This window comes from Micropterus dolomieu, linkage group LG11 (genome assembly GCF_021292245.1).
Source record: "Micropterus dolomieu isolate WLL.071019.BEF.003 ecotype Adirondacks linkage group LG11, ASM2129224v1, whole genome shotgun sequence".
In the NCBI taxonomy this organism is placed as follows: Eukaryota; Metazoa; Chordata; class Actinopteri; order Centrarchiformes; family Centrarchidae; genus Micropterus; species Micropterus dolomieu.
The window spans coordinates 29,792,410-29,803,052 of record NC_060160.1 but is presented as its reverse complement, the minus strand read 5'-3'; the positions used below and the strand labels follow the sequence as shown (position 1 = coordinate 29,803,052).

Genomic DNA, 10,643 nt, shown 5'->3' with positions numbered 1-10,643 from the left:
AACTACATGATGTAACTCTAATCTACTATTAATTAAAAATTAGAGTTATATAGACTTCTTCTTATTAAAAAGATAGAAAAAAACAGCAAAGACCTTGTATACTTGGACTGCCAGATCCAAAAGGCAGATCTGAGATTCTGAAACAAAAGCTAGAGGTGAGTGTGTGGTGACAGGTGAATTCTAGGAAGTATTGAAACTATATTAAAATCTACTAAACTTTTTTCTTTTTTTTGTAGGAAATGAAGAACACCATATAAATTGCTGTGATTTTGTGTTTATTCATTTTTGTTTTTTTGTTTTTGTGGTGGTGGATATCATGATTAATCTGAGAAGACTAATCATGCATATCATATCCCGGACTACCCTTCCATCCTGGAAATCTGCAGGGTTGATGGGGTCTTCCTCATGCTCTTGTAATTGTAGGGCAGGGTGTTGCTCCCCTCTTTTATTATTATGGCAATATTATGGAGAACAAGACATGCCACAATAATGTCGCAGGCCCTTTCAGGGGTTACCCTGAGGTAACGTAGGCACTGGAAACGTGCTTTCAACAGGCCTATGGTCATCTCCACCCGGGCTCTCGTCCTGCAGTGTGCCACACTGAAGCGCTGCTGTGGGCCTGGTTCAGGTTCTGGGTAAGGGGTAATAAGATTTGTTCGGCATGGGTAACCCCTATCTCCCAGCAGAAAGCCATCAATCTCTCCTGTAAGAAAGTTCACATTGCATTAGAGCTGCATAAAAATTCCCCTGTAAGTGTGTAGTGCATACATTGAAATATGTGTATAGGACATACATTTACTTAACCCTTTCCAATCTGTTGCTCAGGGTTGACTCCCGATACATTTGTGAGTCATGAACAGAGCCGGGCCACTTGGCTCCGCATTTGTGATTATATGTGCAGCATCACATATGATCTTGACAGTGCAAAGAATGAGAGATGTTACAGTATTGTGATGTAGTCTTTGACCATTAGAAACAGTAGGCTGTCAGTGTACCTGCACATTAATACTGTGGATGGATCTCCTGTTGACATAGTCCGCTTCATTTTCAGAAGGTGCAATGATCGTAATATGTGTGCCATCAATGCATCCAAACACATTCGGAAATCCTAAAGGGAATTCTGATTATTAGGTTACTTCCAGGGGTCGCAGCAAGATATTCTTAACTGAATGTCATTTATCAGGTTAGCCTCATTTAAACCGATTTATACACCACTGACCTGCAATCCTGTGAAACTCCTCTTTGATGACTCTCACTCAAATGCCCAGGAAAAAACACAAATATTCTCAGAAAGCGCTTAAGAGCGAGGCACACTTTCCTTACCGCTCTGCAAACAGTAGCCTTACTAATATGTTCTGCATCCCCGATGTTATACAGAAAACTACCATTTGCAAAGAAACGTAAGGCAATGTAAAGCATCTGCTCGGATGAGAGCACGGCCGCGATGGTTGATGTTTCTGATGTAAGGATGGATGAGATTATGGATGTATCTTATTGACTGTAAAGAAAAACGGTACCGCTCAAATGAAAATGCATAAGGATATGACAAAAAATCCACTCTGGGCCTCAAAATCCTCTCCCGACGTAAATGTAACTCCCTAAGAATTAATACAGCCTCTTCATCAACAGGATCGTCCATAAAGGACATGCCATTTCATTCCCTTCGATGCTCTCTGCGTGTGTGCGCAATGAATGAATGTACTGCGGCGCAGCGCGGTGATGCAGTGGTTAGCACTGTCGCCTCACAGCAATAAGGTCGTGGGTCAAACCCCGGTTGCCCCAGCCTTTCTGTGTGGAGTTTGCATGTTCTCCCCGTGTCCGCGTGGGTTCTTTCCGGGTGCTCTGACCATCCTCCCACCATCCAAAGAGGCTAGGTTAATTGGTGTCTCTAAAATTGTCCTTAGGTGTGAGTGTGAGTGTGACTGGTTGTCTGTCTATGTGTGGCCCTGCGATGGACTGGGGACCTGTCCAGGGTGTACCCTGCTTTTCGCCCGATGTCAGCTGGGATTGGCTTCAGGATAACGCAGGATAAGCGGTTAGATAAGCTGGAGAGATTCTCAACCAGAATACAGAAAAGAGAGATGGCTGCCGTCAGGGGCCGTAACCGGTGGGTCAGTGCGCATGTGTGATTGATAGATAAAGCACTAGAACATCCAAAGGGCCAATTTTGCTGGATAAGGAAGACATTTACTTTTGGCAAATTTTGCTACTAAGACTTCAGCCCATTTTCTTTTAAGTGAGAATGTGATGTACTTTTTCCACAACTGTACTTCAGTATGTCAATATTATTAGAACATTACACATTGTGTGATAGTTAGCTGTACCATTTTAGGTTTATACAGTGATGCCTTAGTCTGCTGTGTGATGTATAAGGCTTAATATGAAATGCTTCAAATGGTGGGGTAGTGGGGTAAAATAGATTTAAAGGACAAAAAAGGTTTAGCCTGGCCCTGATGTTGTGATTTGTTACAGTACAGTACAGTGAGGCATGGGATTACATTCCGCTTGTAAGAAGTGTAATCCCAGCTAATCTGGGATTCAGTTTCACACTGCACTTTGGACACAGCCTCAGTCTAGAGAAGACTGGGAATATGGAGATACAAAGGCCCTACCTGAGTACAAGTTTTTTCTGATGAAGGATGTATCTGCTTGTCCTCGTTCACATCTTGCAGTCCACTCTGTTGGCCGTCCACTCCTGTCCAGCTTTATGTGCCTGCACATATGGGAACAGTGGAATAGCAGAGTTCAGGTTAAGATCATTCTTATCTTTGTGTGTTTGTATGTGCAAGTGATTTGTTCCTGCGTGAACATAGCTCATTATAGCTATTATATATGAAGAATTATCATATTATTAAATATAAATATACACACTGAACAAAATTATAAATGCAACACTTTTGTTTTTGCCCCCATTCATCATGTGCCGATCTCAAAGATCTAAAACTCCACATTTAGTACAGGTTAACAAAAAAAAATGCATCATTGCTGACACTGATACATGTTGAACAGTGGACAATGTTATTATTATGTATGAATCAAGTCACTTTATTTAAATAGCACATTTAAAAACAACAGGAGTTGACCCAAAGTGCTTTCCAAGCACACAAAACACACAAATACAAGTATACACAAACAAAAGAACAAAGTATATACCATTGTGTATCCTAATACACAATTCAACGCTAGTACACCAGTACACATCAATAAAAGGAATATGGAATACCTGGTTAAAATCAAATTCAAAGGAAAGGAATAAGAACAACATCAGATTGAAATGCTCTGATAAACTATTGATTGATTGTTGATAGGCTGTTGATAACTGTTCTGACGAAATGTCAAAGACATCTGTGTACTCTTGCAGAGATAAATACAGAAATTAAATTCAGTTTTATTTACAATATATAGGCTAGTGCCAATTCATAAAAGTTGTCTCATTGTGCTCTCCATATAGAGCAGGTCTAGACCATACTCTTTGTAATATTATTTACGGACACACAACAATTCCCACCATAAGCAAGCATTTTGCGACACATGCAAGGAACAGGTAGAAACCTCGAGCAGAACCTCAGGGTGGGCAGCTATTCTGCATGGCAGCGGAAGAGAGAAAGAGAAAGAGGAAGAACATAGAGTAGCACAATGCAAGTACCACATAGGGAGGCTAGGGGACCCATGGCAAAAATTGCTCATTTAACCACATAACCAGAGCTCCAGATCCACCTTTCCTATACTCCAATACTACCTTTCCCCAGGTTTGCTATATGTTTAAATATTTGACACAGGGCCCTTCAATAAGACAGGGCCTAATTTCAGTTTGTATTACAAAATATACACAAATATACAATCCATAAATTGCCAAATTATTAAAATAATTTAACAGCAAGATTAACTGGCTGTTTTCCTGCTTTAATGTTTACAATTTCCACTTTGATTGCTTTCATTTAAAGACAGCTCTCATGTGTAAAAATTACTTAATTAATTAAGTCCTGGAGCTCTTACTACTGCTCTGTGGCTCACTGTTGGCACAATCCAGGCTCCATAAAGGAGCAATATACCAATAAAGGAGGAGAAGCATTTTTGTAAGGCCTTACATACAAATGTGAGAGATCTGTGTTTGTTTCCAATGAAAACTATTCATAGTACCTATAATACATTTATTATCAATTTTCTTTACCAGGGCAGATCTAGAGAAATATTAACGGGGTGGCAAGAAGACTTTAAGTGGTGGCTGAAATATACAGAATATAAGATGACTTAGTCACAAACAATCACATACGTATATCAATCAGGATTCCCTTGTAAAAGAGACTGTGTCTCAGTGGGACTTTTCCTGTTAAAATAAAGGTTTAATTAAAAATCATAGTGTTTGTATGTCTTAATTTCAAAATATTGCATTGTTGTGTCATGACTGAAGCATTAAATAGAAATATATAAAGGTGACATTAGAAATCAATAACTTGTTTTATTTCCAGATCTTAAGACATTTTAGCTGACACTGATTGTTATTTATGTCAGAGGTCGCACGCCTCTGGAGCAACTAGGGGTTAAGTGTCTTGCTCAGGGACACAATGGTGGACATGTCACAGTTGGGAGTTGAACCTGGGTCTCTCACACCAAAGGCATGTGTCTTATCCACTGCACCATCACCGCATTAATTTATGTCTTTTAACGTATTATTTTTTAAATTAATGATCTAAATTAATATGTTAAATTTGACAGCCCTTATACAGTATATATGTGTGTGTGTATATATATATATATATATATATAGTTTCAGTACAAAGTTTCAACTGCCTGCATACCCCTCAATTTTCCCCATCAGACTGAAATAAGATTCAAAGTTCAGTAATTCAGTAATTACATCAATGCAAGCCTAGGTAGAGACCTACATATTAAATTCACCAGTTGTGTCACTTATACTCTATACTGTGAAGCCACACATTTAGTGTTGCCAATGATGCAAGATATCTCGTGTTTAACCTGTAATGCTAATGAAATGGCTTTATGTCTGAGCTCTCAGGTGCTTTGAATGAACTGTCACAGCAGTGCTGACTGATGTGCCTTTGTGTTTGGGGCTTGTAGTGAGTAATTTTAGTGCTTTTTAAACTGGGAGCTTTACACTGGCCTGATTGATTTAAAGTTTGGACATGTTTATCTGCAGAACAAATGTTAGCACCGGTAAATATTTGGGATTTGTCAAGTTTAATCCGTCCCTCACACAATAAAACATGAGATAATATTACCAAAAAAAATAGTGTCCTCTCGCAGCTCCTGGCACCACATTGTGGCAAGGCTGTTTGACCGGTCAATCCTGCATCCTCCTGTTGGGGGAGGGGGAGGGGGAGAACAAAGGAGTCTACAGGAGTGTCATTTCTTGCTGCAGACAATTGCACTTGGACATTAGAGTTTTGTTCTTTAAAATTCTGACCAACCACAACTTTTTAAATATATTTTTCAATCAGGTTGTCCAAAACTGGGGTGGCAAGGCATTCCAATGCCACACTGCTAGCTCTGCCCCTGACTATTAATTTCTGTGACACATTCCACTTCCATTACACTACTGTTTCATCAGACAAACAGAATGGAGCTGGAGTACTCACACTGATAGTATGAGTAGTGAGTGTCATCTTTTCAGAATATAATGCTAGAACATGGTCAATTAGAGTGAATGACTACACCCAGAACATACATGTCTTTGTGTTTATCTGTCCAAACTTCAGCCCTTACCACTTTATGTTTAACATAGCAGGTTGGTGCAGTGCAGTGATTCCGGAATCGCAGCTGTTCCCATTAATGTCCCAGCTGACACAGTCAAACTGCGTCTAGAGAAGACCTTGATCTCCAGGGTGCCCCGGGCAGCCTTCTACAATCTGTCAGAGCTGCGGTTCTTGTGGCTGACCTTCAACTCCATCACATCCATCCATCCCAGCAGCTTTGTCAACCTTAAGGCCCTGCGAGAGTTGCGTCTGGATGGAAACCTCCTGACATCCTTCCCCTGGGAGGGGCTCAGAGACATGCCCCGCCTCCGGACTCTGGGTCTACACAATAATCGTCTGTCCAGCCTTCCTGCTCACGCTTCTCTCTTTCTCCCCAACATCACCTTCCTTGACCTGTCCAGCAACAGGTGTGTCCAGATACTACAAAACCATGTAGCCTACTTATGTAGAGCTACAGAGCTGTCTGTAAAATTCAATAGATGTTGAACTTTTCTCCTTGTCTTGTTTCATGTCAACTCCTCTCATCAGGTTGACAATATTACCTGCAGAGCTGCTGGACCTTTGGTTTCCTCTCCCAGCACAACAGGAAGGACCAATTCAAAGAAGGATTTTGGGTAAAGTATGTTTTGGAGCAATAAAGACACATCCATGATGTTAACGTTGCTTATAGAGTTAATAGGTTTACCTATCCATTTTAGGTAAGGTTACAGTCTGTTTCTTTTAACCTTTGTTGTTTCACTGTAATGTTTGCATTATTATACCACATACATGTTGTTATTAAATAGACGCAAGATAAGTATATGAGATGTTAGGTTGTAAGTATTTAAAAACTTGACAACACCACTCTAAACAGAGATGGAAATGACTACTCCTTTAAGAAGAGGATTTCAATAACATTCTGAAGAACATTAGAAATACCATCAAATGGCATTGTGTTTTACAATTCTCTTGGGAAAGTCCTCACGAACAAGCCACTGCAGTAATATTTGTAGGTAGCTAGCTCTGTAATGAGAACAAAGGAGCGACCATTTTCCTCCGACCTGCACCATCGGAACACTGCACAGCGAAGACTGCATTCAACATTGGAACCACCATTATTTCCAGCCTGGCTCAACAATGACTGACAGAATCACCAGCTAACAAAGCAGCACACCAAGAAATCCCTCTCCCTTTACTGGTAACTGGGCGTACTGGGCTAGCATAGCGAAATGTTGGAATTTTATTTGAAAATAGCAGGTTAAAAATCATTTTCATGGTACATTGACTTGTTATAGGAATGGAGTCTCTTTCATTGCCACTCCAGGCCTGGAGCACCAAGTATTGCTATATGTAGCATTAGAATCCTGGGCAGGAAAGCTTTCACAACAACAGTATAATGCTTTACAGCACCATGTCAAACATCAGATTCTTCAGCAAGCAAAGATTATATAATGTACAATGTGAGCTCTTTGGAAGAAGCTAGCTTGGTATTCTCAGTATAGATATCATGGCAGAATCTGCAAAGAAACTGAAGAGAGGAAGCAAGGAAGAGAAAAAGAGAGAGTGATCAAGCAAGAGACAATATAGGACTGGCTTGAGCTAGAAGAGCTGAAAGGATGCAGGACAGATGAGAGCTGGCTTTCCTGCTGCTGCAACATGGCCATGGTTTGTCCTCAATAATGAGGTGTTGAGAGGCAGTACCAGCCAAAGCCAAGAGGAAGATGATGAGCATCTTCAGCTAAAAAAGCTGAAAAAGTCATGCAGCTGCCTAGAGAAGAGAGAAGAGCACAGGAGAGCAGCGAGAGGATGGATAGGCTCTTCTCTCTAAGCTAAAAAATAAATAATATGAATTAATTGTTAAATTTATTACAGGTCTTTGCAACTATTTACAACATAAAGTACATAAGAAGTGGAATATAACTGTTGTCTGAAGGTCCTTTTTGAAAAAGCCTTAAACTCAATTTCCTAAATATTAGGCCTTAGAAAATGTATTTATGTATATTTATGTTCAGCTGAGCAGGGAGTCCCTGGTGGTACAAGGTAGATTTATTTGTCATTTTACAACACAGGGATGTATAATGAGATGAAGTCTGTAGTTCCCTTTATGCTAATCATTCTTCTTGGTTTTTCTGACTTTGAGCAGTAGGTTGTTCTATGGGCTGAGCACTAGAGTGAAGGAGGTGTGTTCCCCAATCCAAACTGACTGGGGTCTGTTTGTGAGGAAGTCCAATATCCAGTTGCAGAGGGTTATATTTAAACCCAGAGTGCCGAGTTTGCTGATCAGTTTCATGGGGGAGATGCTGTTGAATGCTGAGCTGAAATCCACAAACAGTAATGTATCTCTTTTAGTCAGTGAACCTGTGTTGGTTATCGCCTTATTTGATTTGTCGCTTTCTCCTTTTGAGAGAGTAGTTTTGTGTTGGTTTTCCTGTTTGAAAACATTGTAATAAATATCATTTTTGGTTTGCACCTGACCCTGACATCCGGTCCCGGTTTTATTTTAAACATTGTTGCTCCTCCTCCCCCTAAACATAACACTCCTCCTCTTCCAACTCTTCCTCCTTGAACTTGTGAACTTGTCCTCGTTGCCGTCCCCTGCCTGTCCCTCCTTCTCCCCTTGTTCTCTGTCCATTGTTGGCATCCATTGTTCAAAACAGGTAATCTGACCTTTGACCTTGAGGTCTACTGTCATTTGTTAGTGATCAGTTAAGAAACGGACAGACCCTACAGGGGGCGTAATCGATTTTCGCTGTTGTAGCTGTTTTCTGTCCAAAAACAGCGGCACTTTGTGTCAACATAGACCGTCTGGCGGGCCGCCATCTTGGTGAGGTCGGCTTAGCTCTAAGTTTCGTTTCTGTCGTCAGATTGAAGTAGAGAAGAAGAGATTGCTTTGGCGGAGGCGATCTTTATCGGCCTCTGCTAGCGACCTGTAGGAGCTAAACAGACATCCAGGATATGTACGGATTCGTCTTGTCGAGACCAACAGCCCTGTAGGATGTTCTGTTCTCAAGCTGTGGGCCTGTAAAGCATGGGAGTGCTTTTGTTCATATATATTGACTGATTTTATCAATACTTCAATGTTTTGGAAGCGTTATGTTATTTGGAACGTGTTTGTATGGAGAGAAATAGTGTTTTGAAGATAACTTCCAATAAAAGTGAACATATAAACACTTATATTAAACTTCCCACTTGGGAAGGAACAGCTCTCATTTCTAGAAATCTGGCCAAGTTTATTAGTGGACCAAATCCATGACAAGCATGAGTTGAGACCAGGTGGCAGAGTCGCAGTTTAACACACTTCTCTGCCCTTCTAATTCAGCAGTTACCCACCCAAAACACTACGCAGAGTCGCAGTCTAACACACTTCTCTGCTCCTCCATTTCAGGAGTTACTTAGTGAAAATCCTATAGTGACGGTGTCTGCCCCCCCGACCATTGAAATTATTTAAATCAAAGGTAAACAGAAGAGGAGCTGTACATAAAAACCTCATAAAAATTAAAACCACAAGAGCAATAGTGCAAACTAATAGGATAATTAAGTGTAGACATCAGATCTCTCTCTTCTAAAGGTGTACTAGTAAATGAACTAATATCAGATTATGATTTATTTTGTCTTACTGAAACCTGGCTGGGTGATGGAGAATATGTTAGCCTAAATGAATCCACCCCTCCCAGTCATATTAATACTCACATTCCTCGAGGCACAGGCCGAGGAGGTGGAGTTGCAGCTATCTTCGACTCTAGCCTATTAATCAGCTCTAAACCTAAACTAAACTATAACTCATTTGAAAGCCTTGTTCTTGGTCTTTCGCACCCAAGTTGGAAATCACTGCAACCAATTCTTTTCGTTATAGTGTACCGAGCACCTGGTCCATACTCTGAATTTGCAGAGTTTTTGTCAACTTTAGTCCTTAAAACGGACAAAGTTATTGTAGTAGTGGATTTTAATATTCATGTGGACGTTGAGAATGACAGCTTCAGTACTGCGTTTATCTCTCTCTTAGATTCCATTGGCTTCTCTCAGAGCGTTCATGAACCGACTCACTGTTTTAACCACACCCTCGACCTTGTTCTGGTATATGGTATTGAAATTGAACATTTAATAGTGTTCCCACAGAATCCCTCTTTGTCCGACCACTGTTTGATAACTTTTGAGTCTGTATTGCTGAACTACTCGCCATTGGGCAAAAATTTCTATACAAGATGTCTGTCTGATAGTGCTGTAGCTAAATTTAAGGATGCGATTTCATCAGCTCTAAATACATTATCTAGTCACAAAGTAACGGAGGACTCCTATGCTAATTTCAGTCCCTCCCACATTGATCATCTTGTTGATAGTGCTGCAGGCTCGCTGCGAATGACACTCGACTCTGTAGCCCCTCTAAAAAAGAAAATAATAAAACAAAGACGGTTAGCTCCATGGTATAATACTGAAACTCACAAATTAAAGCAAATATCGCGGAAACTTTGGGGTTCCACCAAACTGGAAAATTCTCGTTTCATTTGGCAAGATAGTCTTAAAACTTATAGGAAGGCCCTCCATAATGCCAGAGCAGCGTACTACTCGTCATTAATAGAGGAAAATAGGAACAACCCCAGGTTTCTTTTCAGCACTGTAGCCAGGCTGACAGAGAGTCACAGCTCTATTGAGCCAAGTATTCCCATAGCTCTCAGTAGTTACGACTTCATGAGCTTCTTTAATGATAAAATTCTAACTATTAGAAACAAAATTCACTATGACCTGCCCTCAACTGGCACCGATTTATCTCTAAACTCAGGAACCTTAGAAACAGCTGTAAAACCAGATATATGTTTAGACTGTTTTGGTTCCCTCAATCTTTACCAACTAACTTCAATAATTTCTTCATCTAAACCATCAACCTGCCTCTTAGACCCCATCCCGACTAGGCTGCTTAAAGATGTTTTACCCTTAGTCAGCACCTCTATACTA

General features: G+C 40.5%; 1 protein-coding gene and 1 pseudogene across 1 annotated transcript in view; one reads left to right on the top strand and one right to left on the bottom strand.

Moving 5' to 3' along the window:
• Nucleotides 1–359: 359 nt before the first annotated feature.
• LOC123978618 lies at nt 360–1,419 on the bottom strand (annotated as a pseudogene).
• Nucleotides 1,420–2,081: 662 nt separating this feature from the next.
• The window catches only part of lrit3b (leucine-rich repeat, immunoglobulin-like and transmembrane domains 3b), a 26,594-nt gene continuing 18,032 nt past the window's right edge, over nt 2,082–10,643 (top strand). Inside the window, exons 1-3 of the mRNA XM_046061955.1 lie at nt 2,082–2,107; nt 5,747–6,121; nt 6,243–6,328. Of these exons, the coding sequence (XP_045917911.1) occupies nt 2,082–2,107; nt 5,747–6,121; nt 6,243–6,328 (487 nt within the window). The remainder of the gene's footprint in view (nt 2,108–5,746; nt 6,122–6,242; nt 6,329–10,643) is intronic.